At 19.2% G+C, this 21,840-nt stretch overlaps 4 protein-coding genes across 9 annotated transcripts; 2 read left to right on the top strand and 2 right to left on the bottom strand.

Moving 5' to 3' along the window:
• Positions 1-959: 959 nt before the first annotated feature.
• On the bottom strand, positions 960-4,931 carry LOC100577870 (ras-related protein Rab-35). The gene is made up of 3 exons (XM_003251372.4): positions 4,713-4,931; positions 2,731-3,155; positions 960-1,489 (listed from the first exon to the last, which is right to left on the bottom strand). Exons 1-3 carry the CDS (start codon positions 4,762-4,764, stop codon positions 1,361-1,363), a joined length of 606 nt encoding a protein of 201 aa, XP_003251420.1. The 5' UTR covers positions 4,765-4,931; the 3' UTR covers positions 960-1,360.
• Positions 4,932-6,317: 1,386 nt separating this feature from the next.
• LOC551421 (tRNA selenocysteine 1-associated protein 1) lies at positions 6,318-8,499 on the top strand. Of its 2 annotated transcripts, none has more exons than XM_623813.6 (6): positions 6,318-6,728; positions 7,121-7,180; positions 7,273-7,470; positions 7,618-7,940; positions 8,026-8,225; positions 8,290-8,499. In XM_623813.6, exons 2-6 carry the CDS (start codon positions 7,139-7,141, stop codon positions 8,412-8,414), a joined length of 888 nt encoding a protein of 295 aa, XP_623816.1. In that variant the 5' UTR covers positions 6,318-6,728; positions 7,121-7,138; the 3' UTR covers positions 8,415-8,499. The 2 variants fall into 2 exon arrangements, with proteins under 2 accessions (XP_623816.1, XP_006569720.1); XM_006569657.3 differs by having other exon boundaries at positions 6,690-6,728; positions 7,277-7,470.
• A 383-nt stretch (positions 8,500-8,882) lies between these two features.
• Positions 8,883-14,279, bottom strand: LOC725286 (transcription factor TFIIIB component B'' homolog). Of its 4 annotated transcripts, none has more exons than XM_026443301.1 (7): positions 14,202-14,279; positions 12,378-12,753; positions 11,369-11,816; positions 10,773-11,206; positions 10,107-10,205; positions 9,343-9,944; positions 8,883-9,125 (listed from the first exon to the last, which is right to left on the bottom strand). In XM_026443301.1, the coding sequence occupies exons 2-6, from the start codon at positions 12,724-12,726 to the stop codon at positions 9,361-9,363; spliced, it is 1,914 nt and encodes a 637-aa protein (XP_026299086.1). In that variant the 5' UTR covers positions 12,727-12,753; positions 14,202-14,279; the 3' UTR covers positions 8,883-9,125; positions 9,343-9,360. The 4 variants fall into 4 exon arrangements, with proteins under 4 accessions (XP_026299086.1, XP_026299085.1, XP_026299087.1 ...); XM_026443300.1 differs by lacking the exon at positions 14,202-14,279 and adding an exon at positions 13,545-13,628; XM_026443302.1 differs by lacking the exon at positions 14,202-14,279 and adding an exon at positions 11,990-12,206 and having other exon boundaries at positions 12,378-12,513.
• Positions 14,280-15,564: 1,285 nt separating this feature from the next.
• Positions 15,565-21,495, top strand: LOC413547 (WD and tetratricopeptide repeats protein 1). 2 transcript variants are annotated; one of them, XM_396989.6, is made up of 14 exons: positions 15,565-15,849; positions 16,105-16,222; positions 16,423-16,553; positions 16,747-16,858; positions 17,015-17,401; positions 17,530-17,647; positions 17,762-17,929; positions 18,130-18,230; positions 18,332-18,459; positions 18,731-18,811; positions 18,924-19,066; positions 20,630-20,774; positions 20,860-21,052; positions 21,216-21,495. In XM_396989.6, exons 2-14 carry the CDS (start codon positions 16,157-16,159, stop codon positions 21,417-21,419), a joined length of 1,977 nt encoding a protein of 658 aa, XP_396989.2. In that variant the 5' UTR covers positions 15,565-15,849; positions 16,105-16,156; the 3' UTR covers positions 21,420-21,495. The 2 variants fall into 2 exon arrangements, with proteins under 2 accessions (XP_396989.2, XP_006569713.1); XM_006569650.3 differs by having other exon boundaries at positions 15,565-15,885.
• Positions 21,496-21,840: the final 345 nt, after the last annotated feature.

The raw sequence follows: 21,840 nt of genomic DNA, 5'->3' as shown, positions 1-21,840 counted from the left end.
ATTTAAAAGATATGTTATTCTGATCAAAAATTTGTAATATCATTTAGAACTATTAAAACGGTATTACAGCGGCAGCTGGATAAGTATCTTAACTATTATCACAGATGATAAAATACATTTATTGTATTATTGTAGCACATATATATCAATCATATTTATTATTAAAATTAGCAAATTATTACGTAATTATAAAATATTTAATTTTATACTTACAATAAATTTTGCTAATAATTTTTATTTCAATTACTATTAATAATAGTAGTAATAAAATTTATAATTGTTTTAGCAATAAAAATGATTCTATAAAATGAAGATTTAAATTTATTATTTTAATAAAATTAATCATTTCATAAAAATAAAATTTTCATAGATGATTATAATATTATTATAATATTAAAACTTTGTAAGACTTACACTTTACAAAATTAAATTTTATATTACATATTCATATTGTAAGAATAAATAATTTTAATTTCTTATAATTTGTTGATCCATCTTTTATAATGAATAAGTTTTTTAAATTCCAATTCTATTTACATTGAATTTGTAATATTTAATTTACATATTACATTCTGTCAATTAAAAAAAGCTTGCCTCTGTTATACCGTAAATATGTTATGATTATTATTAAAATTTGATTTATAAAGTTCATTCTAAAGCATCATCAAACTACAGGAACTTTGTACAGTAAATATGCACAAAATTTTCTTAACCTGCTGATGAAGATAATTATTTAATTTTTATTAAATATTATATATTAACAATATTGAATTCACATTATGGTAACTTATTCAGAAAAATTTATCCATATTCATCCAAATCTCATACATACAATGTTTCTTTATTTTATTCAATAAATTTAGATTAAACTTTGTACAATATATTTCTTTATCTTCTACTTTATACCACTTTTTTTTATAAATAATTTTTTTTGAAAAATGAAAAAAATGAATAAAAGAAGCAGTTATGTATATTTCACTTGTTTTTCCTTTTTGTGCTGATATTTTGTAAATTATGAATTGTACAATATAAATAGGCCTTTATATTTTTAATGCCACATTTAAAATGCAGCTTTTTGAAAAGTGTGTACTTACAAAGTTATTTTTGCTAAATAAACACTACACACTCATAACATTTGCATCCTATGTATATTGAACATTACTAGCATCAAAGTATATTTCTATGAGAATACAATCTTCGATGTTGTAATATAAATACAAAACTTAATAGTTTTAAAAAACGTCAGTATTACATTATATGATCATTTTATCGCTATCACATGCTCTCTGCTTATTTTTGTTTCATTTGTGTTATGTGATTAAATGATATCAACAACAGATTGCATGCTTATACAATGCTGTTAACAACACTTCTTTTTATGTTGTTTTGTGCTTTTCCTTAAATTGACTGTTTCACTGGTTTGTATAGCTTGTCGTTCCTTCCTTTCTTTTTTGGTTCTTAATACTTGTCGTGTTATAGCCATAAACATCTAAATATAACAAATTAATGTAAATTAAAATTATTATAAAATTAAAAAAATTTAATAATTAGTATTATTATTAGTTATTAAATTATATTATGTATTTAAACACATAATATAATTTAATATATATATATTAATTATAAAATTAATAGTGAAATTTTTAAAAATATATATCAAATTTAAATTTCTATAAATAAATTTATGAATTTATATTATATATATAAAATTATATTATTACATTATATATAACTGTTATATATAACTATTATAAAATCTAAAAACATAAAAAATGTAATTATTAATAAAAAGCTATAATATATATCATTTTTAATATTATTGTAATTAAAAAACAAATGTTTAAATAATTCTACATAATAATATTAATATAACATAATAATATTTTTAGGAACAAAGCTATTTACATTATATGATATAAATAATTTAATAGAAAAATATATTATTTACACACTAATGAAGAATTAAAAAATTTCAATGTTTTACAATTTTGATATTTTATTGCAATTTAAACAAAAAACAAATTAAAATTTGAATATTCTATTTTTTGATTTTTTTATTCAATTTTATTTAAATTGGACCTAAAAAAATAAAATCTTTTCTTATAGAGAAAATTATCATGCATAAAAATTTATTTATATTTTAAAACAAATGTAATATATAAAATATGGAACAATATTTCTAATTTTAACATACATTGTCAGAGAATGTAATTTTTTATTTTGTAATTAAATATGAATGTTTTTCAACAAAATTATAGCTATTCATAGAAATATCTGCATTTTTGATTTTATAACTTTTTGTATATGAAATAATAATTAATTTTTGAATAATATTTTATGTAATAATAAATAAAAAAATTTATAGTAATTGTTTAATAGTAAAAACAATAAAAATAAAATATTAATATAATAATTATTCTTTTTTTATAAATATATAACAAATAAAAATAAAAAGACAAAGAAAGAAATCTTTATTTAATATTATATAAAAATCAAAGAGTTAAGTAAACTATTCTAATAATATTTATTAAAAATAAACAATATTTTAAGTATATATATATATATGCAAATGTCAAGGTATATTATTAAAACATATTTAAAAAGTTGAATCATTAAAAAGATTATTTAGAAAAATATGAGTATTGATATTTAAATAATTATTAAATATAAGAATATTTCAACTAATTAATATATTTCTTTATAAAAACATATTAATTGTTATTTACTTACTTCTTGCACATTAACATTGTCTTTAGCAGAAGTTTCAAATAACTGAATTCCCATTTGATTTGCAAATCTTTGTGCATCTTCTGTTAATACCACCTTTTCATTAGGTGCATCATTCTTATTCCCTACAAGTACCCTGTTGACCACATCACAATTTTGTTCGATTTCATGTAACCATCTTTTAACATTAGCAAAAGAATCACCACTGGTCACATCATACACAACTATAACACCGTGTGTTCCCCTGTAGTAAGTTGAAGTTATTGTCCGAAAACGTTCTTGTCCAGCTGTATCCCAAATTTGGAGTTTTACTCTCTCACCATCTACATCCACAGTTTGAATTTTAAAATCCACTCCTATTGTCGTTATATAACTGCCATTAAAAGTATTGTCAGCAAATCGTAATAGTAGTGAACTTTTACCTACACCTTGAACAAAAAATATAAAATAAATATAAAATATAATTAATATATATAAATATATATAAACATATTTAAATAAATAATAAATTGTTATAATCTATAAGAAAATAAATAAAAAATAACTATTATTTATTAATTGAAATAATTTTCAATATTAATAACTTTCTATTTTAATAATAAAGATAATCTTGATTAAATCTTATGAAAAATTGTTCAAAGTCAATTAAATATAGTGATTTTTTTTTATTTATTATTCATTAAATTTTTAATTACTGATAAAATATACCTAATTTTTCCTTTTTCAATTTTTTTTTATATTTACCAACAATATTTGTATTTAATATAATTGAAAAAGTATAATAAATAATAAAAACAAGAATATGTAATACGGAAGATATAATGATTCTTTTGAAGTTAAAAGAAATAATAATTTTATAGATATGTTATAAATATTTGATATTATTGTTTGAAATTATAATCAATTTAATAAATTATACTGAAAATAAATTATATTATATTTGTTTTATAACTGATTAATATATAGAAAATAAAACATTATTGCTATTATATTTGAAGAAATTATCTAAGAAAAGGTTAACTTCTATCATTAATATGATAACTTAACAATAATGATAATAAATATTATTAATAAAAATTAAGTTAATAAATTTAATAAAATATAAAAATATAAATTTTCTATCAATATAATAAAAAAATAATTTTCTTTATAACTAAATATATTAAATAGTTAAATCTAAAAAGATATATACATTTTTTAATTTAAATTTTATTTCATAAACTTAAAATTTAATAAAATATTTACATAATAAATAATAATTAATTATCTTTTATAAAAAACATTAACTTAATTTTTGTAATGATAGAAAATTTTTAATTTATTAGAACATAAATAAGAAATACATATTTGGATATGTTTATTAAAAAAGAATTTTCATTTATTTATGTCAAATATATAATAAAGCTTTATATATTATTACTATTAATACTTTTATATTATATACACATATTATTGAAGTTTTGAAAAAATACTTAATATTAAAATCTTTTTTGTAGTTATCAAAATATTATTAAACATACATATAAAATATCTTCAAAATTTAATATTATACGATAAGAATTAAAAATTTTTATATCATAATTATTTAATATAATATGATAATATTAATATAATATGAATACATATAAGCGAATAGCTTATTGATGATATGAAATATATAATTTAAATATATAATTTTGTATATTTTTTAATACATATCATAGAAAAGAAAATCATTTGTAAACAAAAAATTTTAATGAAGATTAGCAATAGAAGATTATTACTTAAAAAAGTAAGTTTTTTAAAAAAATTTTTATATCTTTATTGTAATCATATTAAACATAATTTTTTAGAAATCTTGATTATAATTTATTTTATCCATTTTCTATTAAAAATATAAGTAATATGATATTCTCTCTATAATAATTTTAAAAATTTATTATAGTACATTTGTGTAAACTTCATTATTGATATATTTAAACAATGAAGAAAATTTGTACACTTACCACTATCTCCTATTATTAGAAGCTTAAATAAATGATCATATTCCCGGGCCATTTTGACATGTATGACGTTCAGGTTTATCAAGTGTTTCCTCGTGAAAATGATTCGAAATAAAAACGATACATTCACTGTATCGTAAATAATATGGATATAATTAAATGATATATGAATAAATTCAAAAAATAAAATTGCTAATTTGATACGAATTGAGACAACAGTTGCGGCTTATTCCAACTAAAGACTCCAGTATCAAATAAGCGCCATGTTTATTTGTCGTGATATCATAATTTATTATCACCACTGAGAAAAAATTACATTTGTTAACGATGATAATTATTTCATATTAATTTCTAACAATCAACACATTTTATTTATTTCAAAATTGTTTATTTAATGAAAAAAATTTCAACATATTTGGCAATAAGTGCCATTGGTTGAAAGAAAAGAAAAAACACTTTTAATAAAATTATTTATTTAGTGAATGATTTTAAACTGAATGATTTTAAATTAATTGTTTCATATGATTAATTATGTAATTAAAATTTTATGTTATATTCAATTAAAAAATTAAATATTTTATTACATTTTTATAAATAAATAGCAAATGTCAATACACTACGTACATGTATACATATGCATATAAACATATTATATCAATATCATTTGTTATTAAATATCTATCAAGTATTATTTCATTGCTTTTTATTACTAATTTTTATTATTCGGTAATTATATACTTATATATTTTATAATAGATATAAAAATGAAATGAATAATTTAAAATATAAAAATTTACTAAATATTCGTAATATGATTCTTTTTTCCTATTCCCCTTCCATTCAAACCTTTTCTCAATCATTTTTTTTTTTTTACTTTGTTCTTTTATGCTTAACCTTTGAGTAATATTATTAAGATGTCGATAATTCCAGAAAATTTCTCAAATATATATAAAATAAATATATAATATAAAATTATCGTTTTTCTCTATAAATTTGTTTAATGGTTTATAAAATAATAATAAAAAAAATTCTCTAGATATTTTTATCAATTCTTATCATTACTTATATATTTCTTATTGTAATAAATTTTTATTCAATAAGAAATTTTTTATCGCTTTAAGTATTTAAAAGAAACAAACATAATATTTTCTATAAGATTTGTTAATAATTTATATGTTTAAAATGTCATAATTTTGCTTTAAATATTCATTGCTTTTAAGCTTTAATTTACTCTAATTAAAAATTATTTTAATATATATTTGAAAATTTCATATTACTCAATAATAAATTAAAAATATATAAATTCTAGCTTGACATTTATGAATTTTTTATTTTTCTTCTAAAAATTATAGGAGAGAATAAATAAAAATTAAATAAAAATTAAGTAATTAAAAAAATTATCGTATTCCATATAAATTTCGAATTTTATCGAATCAACGAATATTACATAAAAATACACAGATAATATTTATAATATTTTTTCTAAATATTATTTGGAATGTTATATGTCATTTTGTCATACTCCAATAGAATATGATTTCATCTAGTGAATTCTTGTTTCATTTTTCACTAAATAATAAATATAAATTATTAATAATACTTTAGAATATAAGAATTACGTAATAATTAAATTAAAATTCATATTTAAATTATAAAAAATGGATTAATTAAATCATTCACTTTTTGTATCGAATATTAGTACTTGTTTCATTTGATACAAATATTTGTTTTTCGATATAAATTTGATAGCGTATTGTAGATTATCGATACTAATAATATTTAATATCGAAACAAAAGTATCGAAATATCAAGTATATAGCTTAAATGAATATTGCCATCTAAAGTATAAATATTGTTCTTTAATTATTTTAAATAGAAACAATGAAATTTGACAATGATTTTTTTTAATGATATGAAATTTATTTAAAATAATCGTAATTTTAATAATCATTGTTTTACAAAAACATAAATGAAAAACAAAATTAATTGTTATTAAAATAAAAGACTAATGAAAACACAGTAAGTTTATAACATTTTTTTATTTAAATTTATGATAATTTTGGAAAATTCAAAAACAATTAATTAATTAATATTTAACATGTTTGTATATAATAATATAATGTATATTATACATAAGTTTCTAACCTCTTCTTACTAAATAATTGTAATAGAATATTACATTTCATATATATTGCTATATATTATTAATAATAATAAGACTATCATTATTAATATATTAATAATAATTATGAAGATTATAATAAAGCAATAATATAAAAATAAATATATAAATGCAATATTAATTTTGCTTGTAAAAAAATAAGTAAATTGATTAGTTAATATTTAAGTAATATAAATTATGAATTTTGTTTTGTTTTGTTACAAGATTTTACGAGATTTTTCTGTTTCAGACAATTATAAACAAGAAAATGTCTGGTCCTATGGTATTATGTCAATTATGGATGGGTGGTGTAAGTAAATATTCATTATTTTATATGTAAATATAATTTTTATATTTTATTTCTAATATTTATAACAAAATTAAGAATATATTTTGATTTAGTTAGAACCATATATGACAGAAAGTTTTATAATGAATGCTTTTCATAAAATGGGAGAACAACCACAAACAGTTAAAGTAATGAGAAATCGTTATACTGGTGAACCTGCAGGTTATTGTTTTGTACATTTTCCAACTGATGAAATGGCACTTGATGCTATGCATAAATTAAATGGCAAAGTGATACCTGGTTCAAATCCAGTAAGGATTTACAAAGTTTTAATTAATAAGTTTTAATTGTTTATAATTTATTAATATATATAATAATTTATTATATCATATTAATATTATATTATATAAATAATACAGACATTAGTTTCAACTTTTACTTTTTTTTTTATATTGTAGGCTGTAAGATTTCGATTAAATCATGCTAGTACTACAGGAAAACCAACAGCAGAAAGAGAATTTAGTATTTGGGTTGGAGATTTATCAACAGATGTAGATGATTATTCTTTATATAGAGCATTTGCTGCTAAATATAATTCAATCAGAACGGCAAAAGTCATTCTAGATAGTTCTGGATTTAGTAAAGGATATGGTTTTGTCAGATTTGCTAATGAAGAAGAACAGAAAAATAGTTTAGTTACTATGAATGGATATAGGGGACTGGGAACAAAATCATTAAAAATTTGTAATGCTGTCCCTAGGCCTTGGAATAAATTATCAGGGTATATACATTTTGATTTTTTATTTATAAAATATATATCATATATATTTTCATATATAACTAACAAATGATTCTTCTCTTTTTAGATCAACACCACCACAGTCATCATCAGAATATACACCTTCAAATTTAAATTCAGATGCTTATAATTATTATGATACATCGTCTTATTGGAACAGTTACAGTGCATGGCAGCAAGGTTATTATGAAAGTGAACCTACATCAGACGGATATAATAGTTATGTATCTGATCAAAAACCTGAAGAAGATGAATTAGAATTAATTGGTATGAAACATTATATTATTTATAAATATATCGATATCATTTTAATTTTTTTTTTTTTTTACAGAACATTCAGTTCCTATAGATATTGATAAACTTAATAGAGAAATTATAGAACAAGATTACAATTTGTGGGATGCATTAGAAAGTTCAAAGTGGATTCCATGTGACACTTTAGAATTGTGTTATTAAAATTTCTTTTGACATAAATTACTTATTTACTATATATATGCAATTATGTATTTTTATGTATGATTTAAATAAATTTATAAATTGTAAAATAAAAATTTGTAAGATAAAATTTATTTTTATTATAAAAAATTATTTATTACTAATTTAATAAATTTCATATTATAAAATTTACTATATAAAAAAGTTGAATATTTAAGTTTGAATATTTAAAAATGGAATTATTTAAGTATAATAGATATAAGAAATAATTTATATTTTATAATATTCAAATCTATTAAAAGATAAAAATATTACAATCTATATAAAAAATCTAATTATAAATTTAAATATATAGGATGATACAAGAAAACCATAATTTTTAAAATGATATTATATTTTTGGATCGATGAAGAATCATTAAATTATTAAATAATTAATTATTGATAAAGATTTAATTGGTAAGATTCAAAATTGACATTTTCCTAGAAATTCAAAATAAAAGTTCATTTTTATTGAATCATATTCTATTCGTTACAAAGATAAAAAATGTTAAAGCAACCATAGGTTACAACTCAGTTATTTTCTTGAAAAAGAATGATGTTAAAGTTCCATTAGTCCTTAGACTTCATTTACAATGTGTTTACATTTTGAAGTCAAATATAAATTACATATTATTTTTTTTATCTCTTATTCTTCTCAATCTAGCATTTTTTTTATTCACTTGTATTTTATCTAAAATTTAAATAAAATTTAAATAATATTTTTTGATAATAATAAATTTTATATTTTGTATTTTAAATAATCATAACAACTAACATATTTATATGACATCAAATAATTTAAAAATTTTATAAAAATTAAATTAATTATAATCTTTTCTTTTCTATAGAAATTCATTCAAAATATCATAATGATTATAATTGCTAAATATTTTAATAAATATACTTACATTAGCTTTCTTAAGGTTTTAAGTATTAACGTCCGAACTAACCATATAAACTTGTAAAACACTTTTACCAGGTTCCTCTAAAGATTCCTTTGATAAAATAACCAAAGAACCTGGTTCTACATTACCAATGCTTGGTATAACTGTTTTAATAGGATCTATATGATGAATTTCTGAATTAAGATTGATATTGTCAAAAATTAAATTCTCTGTAACTTTTGCATTATCTTCTGATGAAATTGTTATTTCATCATTGGAAGAACAATTTAACCTTTCATTATCAAGAGTATTTATATCAGGTCCCTGTAATCTTTTTACTTTTGGTAATCTTCCAGATCTTGTTGGTCTTACACGATAAATTTCTGTGTCACTGTCAACATCATTACATGAACTTAATGATTCTACATCATCTTCTTTGATCAATAGTTTTCTTTCATCTCTTGTTCTTTTATACATTTTTTTATTCATTTTATTTGATGTTTGTTGACATTCATCATTTAAATGTGTATTTTCTTTAGACATTATTGAGTCTAAACCAAAATCATCTTCTTTTTCTTCTTCATTGTCAGATGCATCCATTTCAGCAATACTAGATGCTACAATTCCTAAAAATAAATTAGTAAATATAAATTAATAAGTGAATAAATATTTAATATAATAATATAATTTTATATAGAAGAAATATAATTTTCTATAAAATAAAATCAATTAAAAAAATATTTAATAAACTGAAAAATTTTTAATTTTAATTTATACTTTAAACTTACTTCGTCTTCTGGTTGATTTTGAATTCTTCTTACTCTTTGTCTTTTGTTTTCGTTTTTCTTGTATATGTAAGTATTCTTTTTCTGAATTTTCAAATGTCGCTATAAACAATAAAAATTATGATATTAATCAATAAATGAACAGCTTAATAATTTAATAAATCATATTTTAATTTTTTTATGAAAAAATTAAAGAAAAAAATTATTTATAATTTTTTTAGATCTTGAATTTTCATTTTATTATTAATATAAACATAAATTTATTCATAAAATTATTAGTAGAAACTACACAAATTTTAAATACATTTTATATAAAATTCCATTATGAAAATTGAATATTTGTTGAATATTTGTTGAAATATATATATTCAATTGATTAAATTATTTTTTACTTTTATGTTAAAATTAATATTTCTATTATATTAATATAATTAATAAAATAAATTGAAATAAAGTATTTCTCTAAAATAAAACAAAATATAAAATAAATATAATATATTTATTTAAAATTTTTGAATAATTTTAATTCTAAATTATATTTATAAATGCAAAAATAATAAATAGCTTTATTGTAAATATTTTTATTATTTAACCATCTTATGTAATATTTTTTACAAAATATATGACATATGAATTTGTACTTGATTTTTAAAAAATATATAAATTTACCTAATGATTTTTCTAACATTTCAGTATCAAATTCTTGATGATATGCCAGTGCTTTCTCAACCAAATGTCTATTAACTTTTTCTTCTTTCTTAAATTTTAACTTCATTTCTTGCCTTGTTCTATGAGGAAAAAGACTTTGCATCAACAAAAAATCTGTACCAATTGTATTTAATGCTTTATAGAATTTTAAAGTTTCCCGTTCGGACCATTCTTTGCTTTTCTGTCGTTTTTTATAAAATCCACTTCCACTATTATCATCATCAATAATAGCTTCTTTTGCTAATACTTTCCTACCTTTTTTTGCATTAGTTTGTTCTATAACAAGACTTTGTTCATCTATTATTAGTTGACCATTTGGTCCAACTTTTACTTGAGGCACTGGCATTGCAGATGATGGATCATCTTCATTTTCTTCTTCCTGAAATTCTTCAGATCTGTAAAAATAATTATTTGTTTTCTATTTTTATTTATATATTGTTTTTACAATTATTTTACTATATTTATATATTATTATTACAATTACTTTTGAATTGAAATATCTATATTATTTAATTTGTTTATAATAATAAATGTTTATTTATTTATTTAATACATACTGATATTCCAACATTTTTCTTGTTGTAGATTCATTAGATTTCTTCATAGGATTAGTAACTGGATTGTAATATATTAAATCATACATTGTAAGTTTGCTTCTATCTGGAGTTTTATTTTCATGTTTTAAATGAAATTCTCTTCTAGCTTCTGCTAGTTTTCTTGTAGATTCTGAGACTAAAATACGTCTCTTTTGTCCCAATTTGGTTGTTATTAAATTGTTTTTGATATTGTTAGTAACAGCATCTTTTGTATTATATGATAATTGTACTAAATCATTTTTTGTATGATTGGTAATACTGCAAGGTAATCTTCTGCTATCATCTTCAGATTCACTTGTACTCGCTCCACTTCCTTGAATACTGTTTCTTCTTACTCTGCTGTTATTATCAAATTTTGGTGTTGGTTTCATAAAACCAGACCGATTTTGTGTTGATTTTATGGGAGAAGCTACAACAACAAAATATTTTAACAATTCTTTATGATAACATTTTTTTAATTTTCCTATCTTACAATTTATGATATATCTTTATAATAATTGCTTAATAATTTTTGAAAAACTTATGATAAAGTGTAATTTTATTTTTCAATTTATATAAAGAACAAATAACATAAATAATTACTTTTACTGCATTCCATTATCTGTTTTTTTTTTTATGATTCAGTAAAGAATATCAGTATTTCCTTTAAAATCATTGCAAATAATGACTTGCCTTTTCTTTAAATTACAGACTGATAATCAGTTAGGCTGTTAGTGTCTGCATGCAGCTTTGTATAGCACTAATACAAATGCATAATGCATTTGTACATTCCAAGTATAAAAATGACTTTACGTAGGAACTTAAACAATTATAAATCAAAAAATCAATAATAATACAAAATAATAATATAAATAATAAGAATTATATTATATTCATTAATAAACATAGCTCATTTATATAAATATTTTTAAATTGTGAATGTAAACTCTAATTTTTAATCATAATACAATATATATTGCATTATACTTACTGATTTGCGTTATATTTAAAATTTCTGATGACTGTATATTTACAATTTCTTCCTTAGAATTTTGCATAGAATCACTCTTATATTCATTACATTGTTCAGTAGGAAATTGTTCATTTGGCACTTGCTCTTCTATTTCTTGTATTTGTATTATTTTTTTTGTATTTTCTAAATTTTCTTGTTCTTGGTTTTCATGTAAAATATTTTCTGAACTTTGTAATGAATCATCAGATATATTTTTATTTTTGTCATTGTTCTCAAATGTATTGATAATTTCGGTATCAGATATATCTTGTGTTGCTTTTCTTCGAGTTGGAACTGTAACTATAGCTTTTATACGTGCTCGCTTCATTGTTTTAAAAATTTATTAAAAATAAATCTGTAAACATTATATAATATTAAAATTTACAAGTATTTATTATATATATCATGCATTATTAATATTATTTAATTATAACATATTATTATCAATAATATAAATATAAGTTATAATTAATTTATCTCATAAAAAGATTATAAAATTATCCATTTACTTGAAATTTTAAGTAATGTTAAATTTTATCATGGATATTTAGAAATTCCATTATTAGAATATATTATTTTAATCATTTATATTTAAAAAAATAAAATCATTTTAAATATAATCAAAGATATAATTATAATATCTAAATAATTAAAATTTTGGTTTTTTTGATAGATTTTTTTTAATTTACAAATATTTTTTTTTAATATTTTTTAAAAGATAATATAAATATAATAATACAAAAATGAAAATAATAATATAAATGAAATAATAAAAAAAATTTATAATAAAAAATTTTATAATAAAAAAATGAAAAAGAAAGATATAATAATATTTATTTTATATTTTGATCAATTCACAGATCTTGTTATAATGTTGCATCATTAATATGTAATTGTTAAGATTAATAATAAAATACAATATAAAACATGATTATACAATATAATAAAAATTGTGACAAAATTTTTTAAAATAATTTTAGAAGCATAATAAATATCAAAAATACAAGTATAAAAAATTCAAATATAATTATATAAAATAGATCAATAAATATAATTACATAATCAAATATTATTGCAATCAATAAATAAAAAAAAGAATTTCCAAATTTAACATTACTTTATAATGTAAAATTATATTTTACTTACTAAAGTTTATAATATAATTTAGGTAAAATAAACTATCAATACCATATTATTTTCAATAACTAATTTTTTTTATCATTCATAATAGTATCATCATTCATTAATTCATTATGCTTTCTAATTTATTTTTTCTTTTTATTTTACTAAATTTTTCCAAAAAATTTTTTCGTTTTTTTTATAATATAAATCTTTTTTATTTTTTTTAAATTACCATGATTTCATTTTTTCAAAAGAATAATTGATTGTATTTATAATATTTCAATGATACTTTATCATATATTTTAATTTTTAAATTTTATACACTTTATAGACACTTTTTATACACTTAATATCCTAATGTCATTCCATCTTTCTGAAATTTCTACTATTCTATTTTTATAAAATAATCTTGACTTATTTGTAAAATACTTGAAATAACTTTTAATGATATTAAAAAAAACAGTTTTTCTATTGAAAATCATTAAATCATCTAATTATTTTATTTAATATATAATTGCAAAAATATAGCTTATTCAACTTGTAACTTGTTCCAATATTATTAATTGGTAAATTTTACAAAAAAGCTTTGGACACTTAACTTAGAATACACAATAGTGAAAAATTAAAAGAAAACTGAATTGTCTTGTCCTAATTCTAATATTAATAAAAAATAGACTGTACTTCTCAAATTTTGATCACCAAAACCGTATGTACAAATAACGAAAAGAATTTTTAGGACAACTTTATAATTATATTGTTGTGCATTTGCCTTGAATGTACTATTAGTATTGTTGTATATTTGCCTTGAAGATAATATAATTATGAATATAATTGTGGATATACCTTGATATAATGAAACTATTACAACGAAACATATGAAAAAAGAATAATTTTAAAATATAAAATTTTAATTCAATGATTATTTAATACAATTAATCAAAATTTAAATTTAAATATTCTTAGGTCGATAAATATTATTTTAATTAAATTATTAATCTATTTTCATATTTTTTGGATTTTGATTTATTAATGTTATATTAAATGTTATATTTTTTTATCAAAATTTTATTAATTCTTGTTCTTTTATTAATTCTTTAATAAATCTTAATTTCATTTATATAAATTACAATTACTAATTTGTTATTAATAAGTTTATAATAAGTAATTCATAATAATTAAAAGCTGTTATTTATAAATATTGTTTATATATATTTCTCTAAAAATCCCTATCACAACTTTCATTTTAAAAACTCTAATTTAGTTCTGAATCCAAGAGTTTAAATGTCATTTTTAAGATGTTTAATGACAGATTTCGAGCATCATCTTAAAAATGATTGGTATAAAACATATAAAAGATTTATGTTTTGTTTAAACATTTCTCATAGATTTCTTAATCTAATTAATAATTATATTATTTTTAGACAAAATGCAAAATTTTGAAATTTTTAATTTTATATTTATTTAATTCAAAATGTTTTAAGTTTTAAATTACTTTATGTGTTATGAAGATAAGTTTTAAATTTCATCTTATAAATTTTCATTAATTCCTATACGAATAATTCAATCTAATTTCGATCTATAACGAAATAACTATTCATGATTAAAATATCAGTATATAAAAAAATGTCTTCTAATTTTTAACATTTTTAAAGCATATTTAAGACATTTTTAAAATATTATTAAATATTTTTAAAATGTCTTATAATATTTAGAGCTTTAAAATGTCTAAATTGTAAAATTAATAATATTAATATAATGATAATATTAATTAAAACTATATAATAAAAAAATAATAATAATAATTGTAAAAAATATATCAAATGTAATAAATTATATGTAAGTTTCAAATGTATATATATTATAGCATTTATAAATTAGATAAAATAGATAAATTTTGTTAGGTTAGAAAATGATATAGTATATTTCCAAATTGAAAGTTTCATAAACAAATGATATACGTAAAAATTTTTATGTAAATGATAAAATTAAGAAAATTTAATATGAACATAACATTGATTATTTTCTTAGATTAATTTAATTATTATAGACATCAAAACATTACAAGTCAACGAATATCTATTTATAGAACGAAATGGAAATGGAAACAAAGCTTGACATTATGTAGAAAGTTACATCTTCACATCAGTTGTCCTAAAAGATAAAAAATAATTGTAAAATTTAATTATATTTTAAAAAAACAATGAAGTATATAATATTTAAATAAGTATATATAGATATGTGTATACATATATTAACTATAGGATAGGATGTGATAAAGTACAAAAGTAATGTTAAGTTCATGGTATTGTGTAAAAAGACAGCAGTACGAGTACGTTTCAATAACGCTTTAATGATGCATAAACAAGTAACGACTTATTAATCATTTTGTATTTTATTTTATCATATTAATTTTAAGTTAAGTATTTTTAACCAATGTTCGTGAAAATAATTATTGCACTTTTAATGTAGTACTATCTTTATATTAGAGGTTATTTTTATAAAATGATTACATTTACATTTTTTTATTAAAAAAGTAAACGTATAATACAATTAATAAAAATAATGAATTTCTTATGATTTTCAGAGGATATTTAATTTTTTTAGTACAATAAGTGATTTATAAAATAAATATAGAAATGCTTCCTAACATACATGATAAAGATTACAGAGTTTTGGATTTAGTACGGCAACGTGAAATACGGGTACGTTAATAAAAATTTAATATACTATATATACTATATATTAAATATATTTATTTTTAAATGCATTATTAATTAATATTTCTTAATATAAATTTCAAAACATTATTTTTAAATATATTTAAAATATTAAAACATTTTTAATAATGTTTTTATGTTCCGGTATAAAGTGTGTTTAATTCTATTTGAATTATTTTACATAGGATTCAGTGGCATATGCAGTTTCACAAAAGTTACATGTGACAGAAAATTTAATATCCCGTTTAGGACTTGAAAAAGAATTAGTTGGTCATACAGGATGTGTTAATTGTTTAGAATGGAATGAAAGTGGACAGTAAGTATTTATTAAATAAAGAATATAATAAATAATAAATGATTTGCAATATAAAAAATATTTACAGAATTATTAATAATTTATATATAATATATATTTATAATATATATCATCTCATATAAAATGAGATAATTAAATGTAATTTAATATTTAATATATTTTTATTTTTATGAGTTACAATATATATTTTTAGAATTCTTGCTTCTGCATCTGATGATATGAATATTATATTATGGGATCCATTTCGATATGAAAAAAAATTAGTACTTCGTACACGTCACCATGGAAATATATTTTCTGTCAAGGTAAATATTGATTTTAAATATTAATCTGTTGATTTATTCAAGTTGTACTTTAAAATATTAATTTTTATAATTTAAAAATTTTTTTAATTCTTTTTATCAAAGAATTTTGTAATTAAAAATAACTCAAAAAAATATATTATTTCTTTTTTTCTTTAGTTCCTGCCAAAATCAAATGATAGGATATTGGTATCAGGTGCTGGAGATGGAAAAGTACGAGTTCGAGATCTTACACTTCTTGAACCAATATTTTCGTGTAATTGTCATATAGGTCGCGTAAAGCGTATTGCTACTGCAACTACTGTACCTTTTCTTTTTTGGAGTGCTGCAGAAGATGGTCTTATTTTACAATATGATATTCGTGCTCCTCATAGTTGCAAAAGTAATGACTGTAATAGTGTGTTAGTAAATCTTGTTAATCATGCTGGTCGATATGCAGAGGGCAAATGTATTTCTGTGAATCCAAAGAAACCTGAATTAATAGCTATTGGAGCTAATGATGCTTATATACGAATGTATGATCGTAGAATGATTAAGCTTTCTCAGGTAATTATAAAATTAAAATTAAACGTTCAAAAACTTAAGTAATAACTAAAAGAATCACTAGATGCAAATATTATTCATAACAAAAATAATAAATTTATAGTACAAAAAAAAATGATTTATAATATTAGGTGCCTATTTCGTCTCCACATAGTAACTGGACAAGAGGAAATGTATGTATACGGCTAGCTGGTGGAGGTGATCCAGATGAAAATATACCATTGGGTTGCGCACAGTACTTTATCGCGGGTTCGTTCGTACGATCAGAAATAGCGTACGCGACTCCTTTACCCTTATTTTCCTCTTTTGTTACATTTTATATGATCACTCTAACAAAGACTGTTAATGTTTGATATTGAGCAGGCCATCTGCATTCTCGACAACGTGACGGTAATAGGAGTCTTACTACTACATATTTAACCTTCAGTGCTGATGGAAATGAACTTCTTGTTAACATGGGTGGAGAACAGATTTATTTATTTGATATCAATAATCCAAAGAATTTGAAGACTTGCTTTGGTTACTCTACAAGTATGTATTCATAATTATAATTATGGAAATTTTATATTATCATAATTATAAAAATAATATATGTTATTAAAATAAAAATGTTATTAAAAAAATTTTATGTTATATCTATTATAAATTACAAATAAAATTAATCTATACTTTAAATACTCATATACAACATATATAAAATAAATCATAAATATTTTTAAATTTATTAATAGGAAATTTTGAAAAGTGCTGTATAGAGAATAATGAAGATATAGATTTTACTAATAAAAATATTAAAATCCTGCCACCACATGTTGAAGAATTAAAACGTCAAGTAAGTTTTCTTCAAGTTTTTCATAAAATTTAGATATGTTAAAAATATAATTAAATGAATTAATTTTTTTTCTTTTTGTCTATTATTATTTTTGTTTTTAGGCTAATGAAAGCTTTGAGCAACAAAAATATACATTGGCAATTAATTTATACAATAAAGCAATTAGTTATTGTCCTACTGCAGCTGTGCTTTTTGCTAATAGAGCTGCAGCATATATGAAACGAACTTGGTATGAATTTTATTTCTATATTTAAAATTTTTAAATATTTTAAAATATTTAAAAAATAAAGTAATGAGTAAATAAAATAAAGAAGAAATAAAGTAAATAGAAAAATTAAAAATTTTTTTAAATTATCAAATAATATTACTTTTCAATTAAAAATATTTATAACATATATTCATTTTCATTTTTTTTATTTTTCTAAATATAGGAATAATATTAATTTATAATTAATAAAATAAAATTTTCTGAATATCATATAATTTTATGTAATTTATAGGGATGGCGATATATATGCTGCGCTTAAAGATTGTCAAATGACATTACTTCTTGATCCTGGACATGTAAAAGCTCATTTCAGGTATATATAATAACAATTTATAATAATAACGCATTAAGTGTAATGTAATATATATATTACATATGTATACATATATATGTACATATATATACATACACATATATATTTGTAGATTGGCTCGTTGTCTCTTTGATTTACATCAATCAGCTGAAGCTGATAAAATAATTAAAGACTTTCAACAAAAATTTCCTGAATATGCATCTAACTCTGCATGTAAAGCATTAAAAATGGATATAAAAGAAGCTATAGATTCTGGTATGTCTTTCCTCATTACATTCTATTGAAAGATTGATATGATATATAAGATATTTCACGTAAAGCCATAAAAAAAAAAAACTAGAAAATAGAAAATAGAAAAAAATTTCATTACACAAATTTAAATGATTTTGAATGATGCATGTTTATGATTTGATGCATGTTTATATTAGAAATGGAAGCATTTTAAAGATTTCACAATCAATATTATTTTAATGAATGAACCTGTATATTTTTGTATTAATTAATATATATTTTTATTCTCTAAAGAAAAATAATAAACTTATGATTAAAAATAATTAATTTAATCTTGCAAAATATAGCAGTTATATATATTAGTTATATATATATATAAATAAGTTATACACTTATATTCATAATATAAAGTTAGTATTAAATTACTAAGTTATAACTAAAATTAAAATATCTTTTAAACTAATTATTTTTTAATATAATTATATTTTAAAATTCATATTTTTTATAGAGAATAAAAAATGAATCAATTTATAAACATATAGTTTTTAACATAAAGAAATTGTACAATTCGAAGCTATTTAGTTTTATTTAATAAAATTTTCGTCTATTTTCTACCATTTTTTTAAAGTTATGGTTCAGCCTATATAAATTTCAAATAGAATTCATTTTGTTTTGAGGGGGATATAATTTGATATAATTGATTTTTTTCTAAATGAAAATAGAAAACATTTATTTGTTGAAACGCATATGTATATTTTTTAATAAATTGATTAATATATTTTATTATTTCTTATAAAAAAAATGACTAATTTACTTCAGATAAAAATCCATTAAATTTATTTTTTAATTTAATTTTTTTTTTCAATTTAACTTCAATTTTATAAAGAATAAGATAAAAAAATAATTTATGTAGAATAAGAAAGATGTGAAGCATTTTTTTTCATATCTTCCATATATTAAATTTTATAATATTGTCTAAATTTTATAATATTAAAATTGTTTGATTTTTATCACCTTTATTTTATTAATATTATAGATATTATTATTATATTATAGATATTATTATAGATATTATTAATATTATATGATGATATGATTATAACTGTATTGATATATTAAAAAATATATATATTTCTATTTAAAAAAAAAAGCGATTATTTTGAAATTTTAAAAAAATATTTAAAAAAAAATTATTTTATTGTTTTATTGTTGTCTGTGCTCTTTTAAATAGTGAAACTTTGTTTTGAACATTTTTTTCATAAGTTATAAAGGAAGATATATTATTCATAAGTAAAATTAGCTGTCTCTATTTAAGTGCCACAGCTTGTATATTAAATTTCAATAAAATAATCACTATAAAAGCCATATCTGAAATCATTTTTCCCAAATTTTGATATCTGATTTTCAAATCCATAAAAAAAAAAGAAGAGCAACCAATCTTATATATACTTCTTATATTTAATAACATGATGAAGTATTGATAATTTTTAATAGTTATTATATGTGTAATAATAAATACTGACAACAATTTTTTCATATTCAATTTATCAAAAATATTTTTTTTATAATTAATTATTGTGCAATTAGGTAGAGATATTGATATGAATCAATTAATGATACAAATATCAGAATATGAACAAGAATGGCGACGCAATACAATTGATTATAAAATGAGGTTTTGTGGGCATTGTAATACTACAACTGATATAAAAGAAGCTAATTTTTTTGGAAAGTAAGTATATTTTAAAATAATGTATTAGATTATTTTTATTTTAAAAATTTAATTGAATTTGTAATTATTAATTTTTTCCTTTAAGCAATGGTCAATATATTGTGGCAGGATCAGATGATGGTTCTTTCTTTATTTGGGATCGTAATACTACAAATATTATACGTGTATTAAGAGGTGATGAACGCATTGTGAATTGCCTTCAACCTCACCCATCTACTTGTTTACTAGCTACTAGTGGCATTGATCCAGTAGTTAGATTATGGAGTCCTTTACCTGAAGTATGTATAGTAATTATTTATTAAAATTATTCATTAAAAAATTTCATTAAAAAAAGAAAGTTTGATATTTATTTAATCATGTAGAATTTATATATAATATTTATATATATTAATATAATTTTTCATTAATTTTAAAAATTAAATTGGAATTTATTTGATATAGGATGGTAGTATAAATGAAAGAGAAATTCAAAATTTAGAAGATGCTGCATCTGCAAATCAAATTCGCATGAAGAGTGACCCATTTGAAGTAATGCTTATGAATATGGGATATAGATTTCCTGTTCAGCAGGCTGAACTGAATGAAGATGGTGATGATAATCAAGATCAATCAATTGTGCAACCTTTAAATTGTAGACCAAGTTAAATTTAAAGACGAAATCTGAAAAGTGGTATGAAATTGCAATTAAACAATTAAAGACTTATTCAGTGTTATATTATAGAATACTGATGCTTTAATTCCAGTTATCTATTTTTTTATCAATTCCGTATAAACGTTGACTTTTCCATAAATAAAATACTAAAAAATATTTGGTAAAGTGTTAAATATAAATGTTGAAATGAGAGAAAAATAGTTATATTAAATAGTTGTGGAATTCCTATCATTGACTTTTTTATATAAAACAAAATTAACAAAAAATATTTAAAGAAATAACGAGTTTTAAGAAGTCAATATAGTTATATTAAAATAATTAAAATATAATATAACTCATTATATCTTGTATAAATATATATTGTATCCTACAAATTCTAATTATTTAAATTATTTTCACTATTTCAAATAATAA

Source organism: Apis mellifera, linkage group LG10 (assembly GCF_003254395.2).
Source record: "Apis mellifera strain DH4 linkage group LG10, Amel_HAv3.1, whole genome shotgun sequence".
Lineage (NCBI taxonomy): Eukaryota > Metazoa > Arthropoda > Insecta > Hymenoptera > Apidae > Apis > Apis mellifera.
Note: the sequence above shows the minus strand (reverse complement) of the source record. Positions and strands in the feature narration are given on the sequence as shown.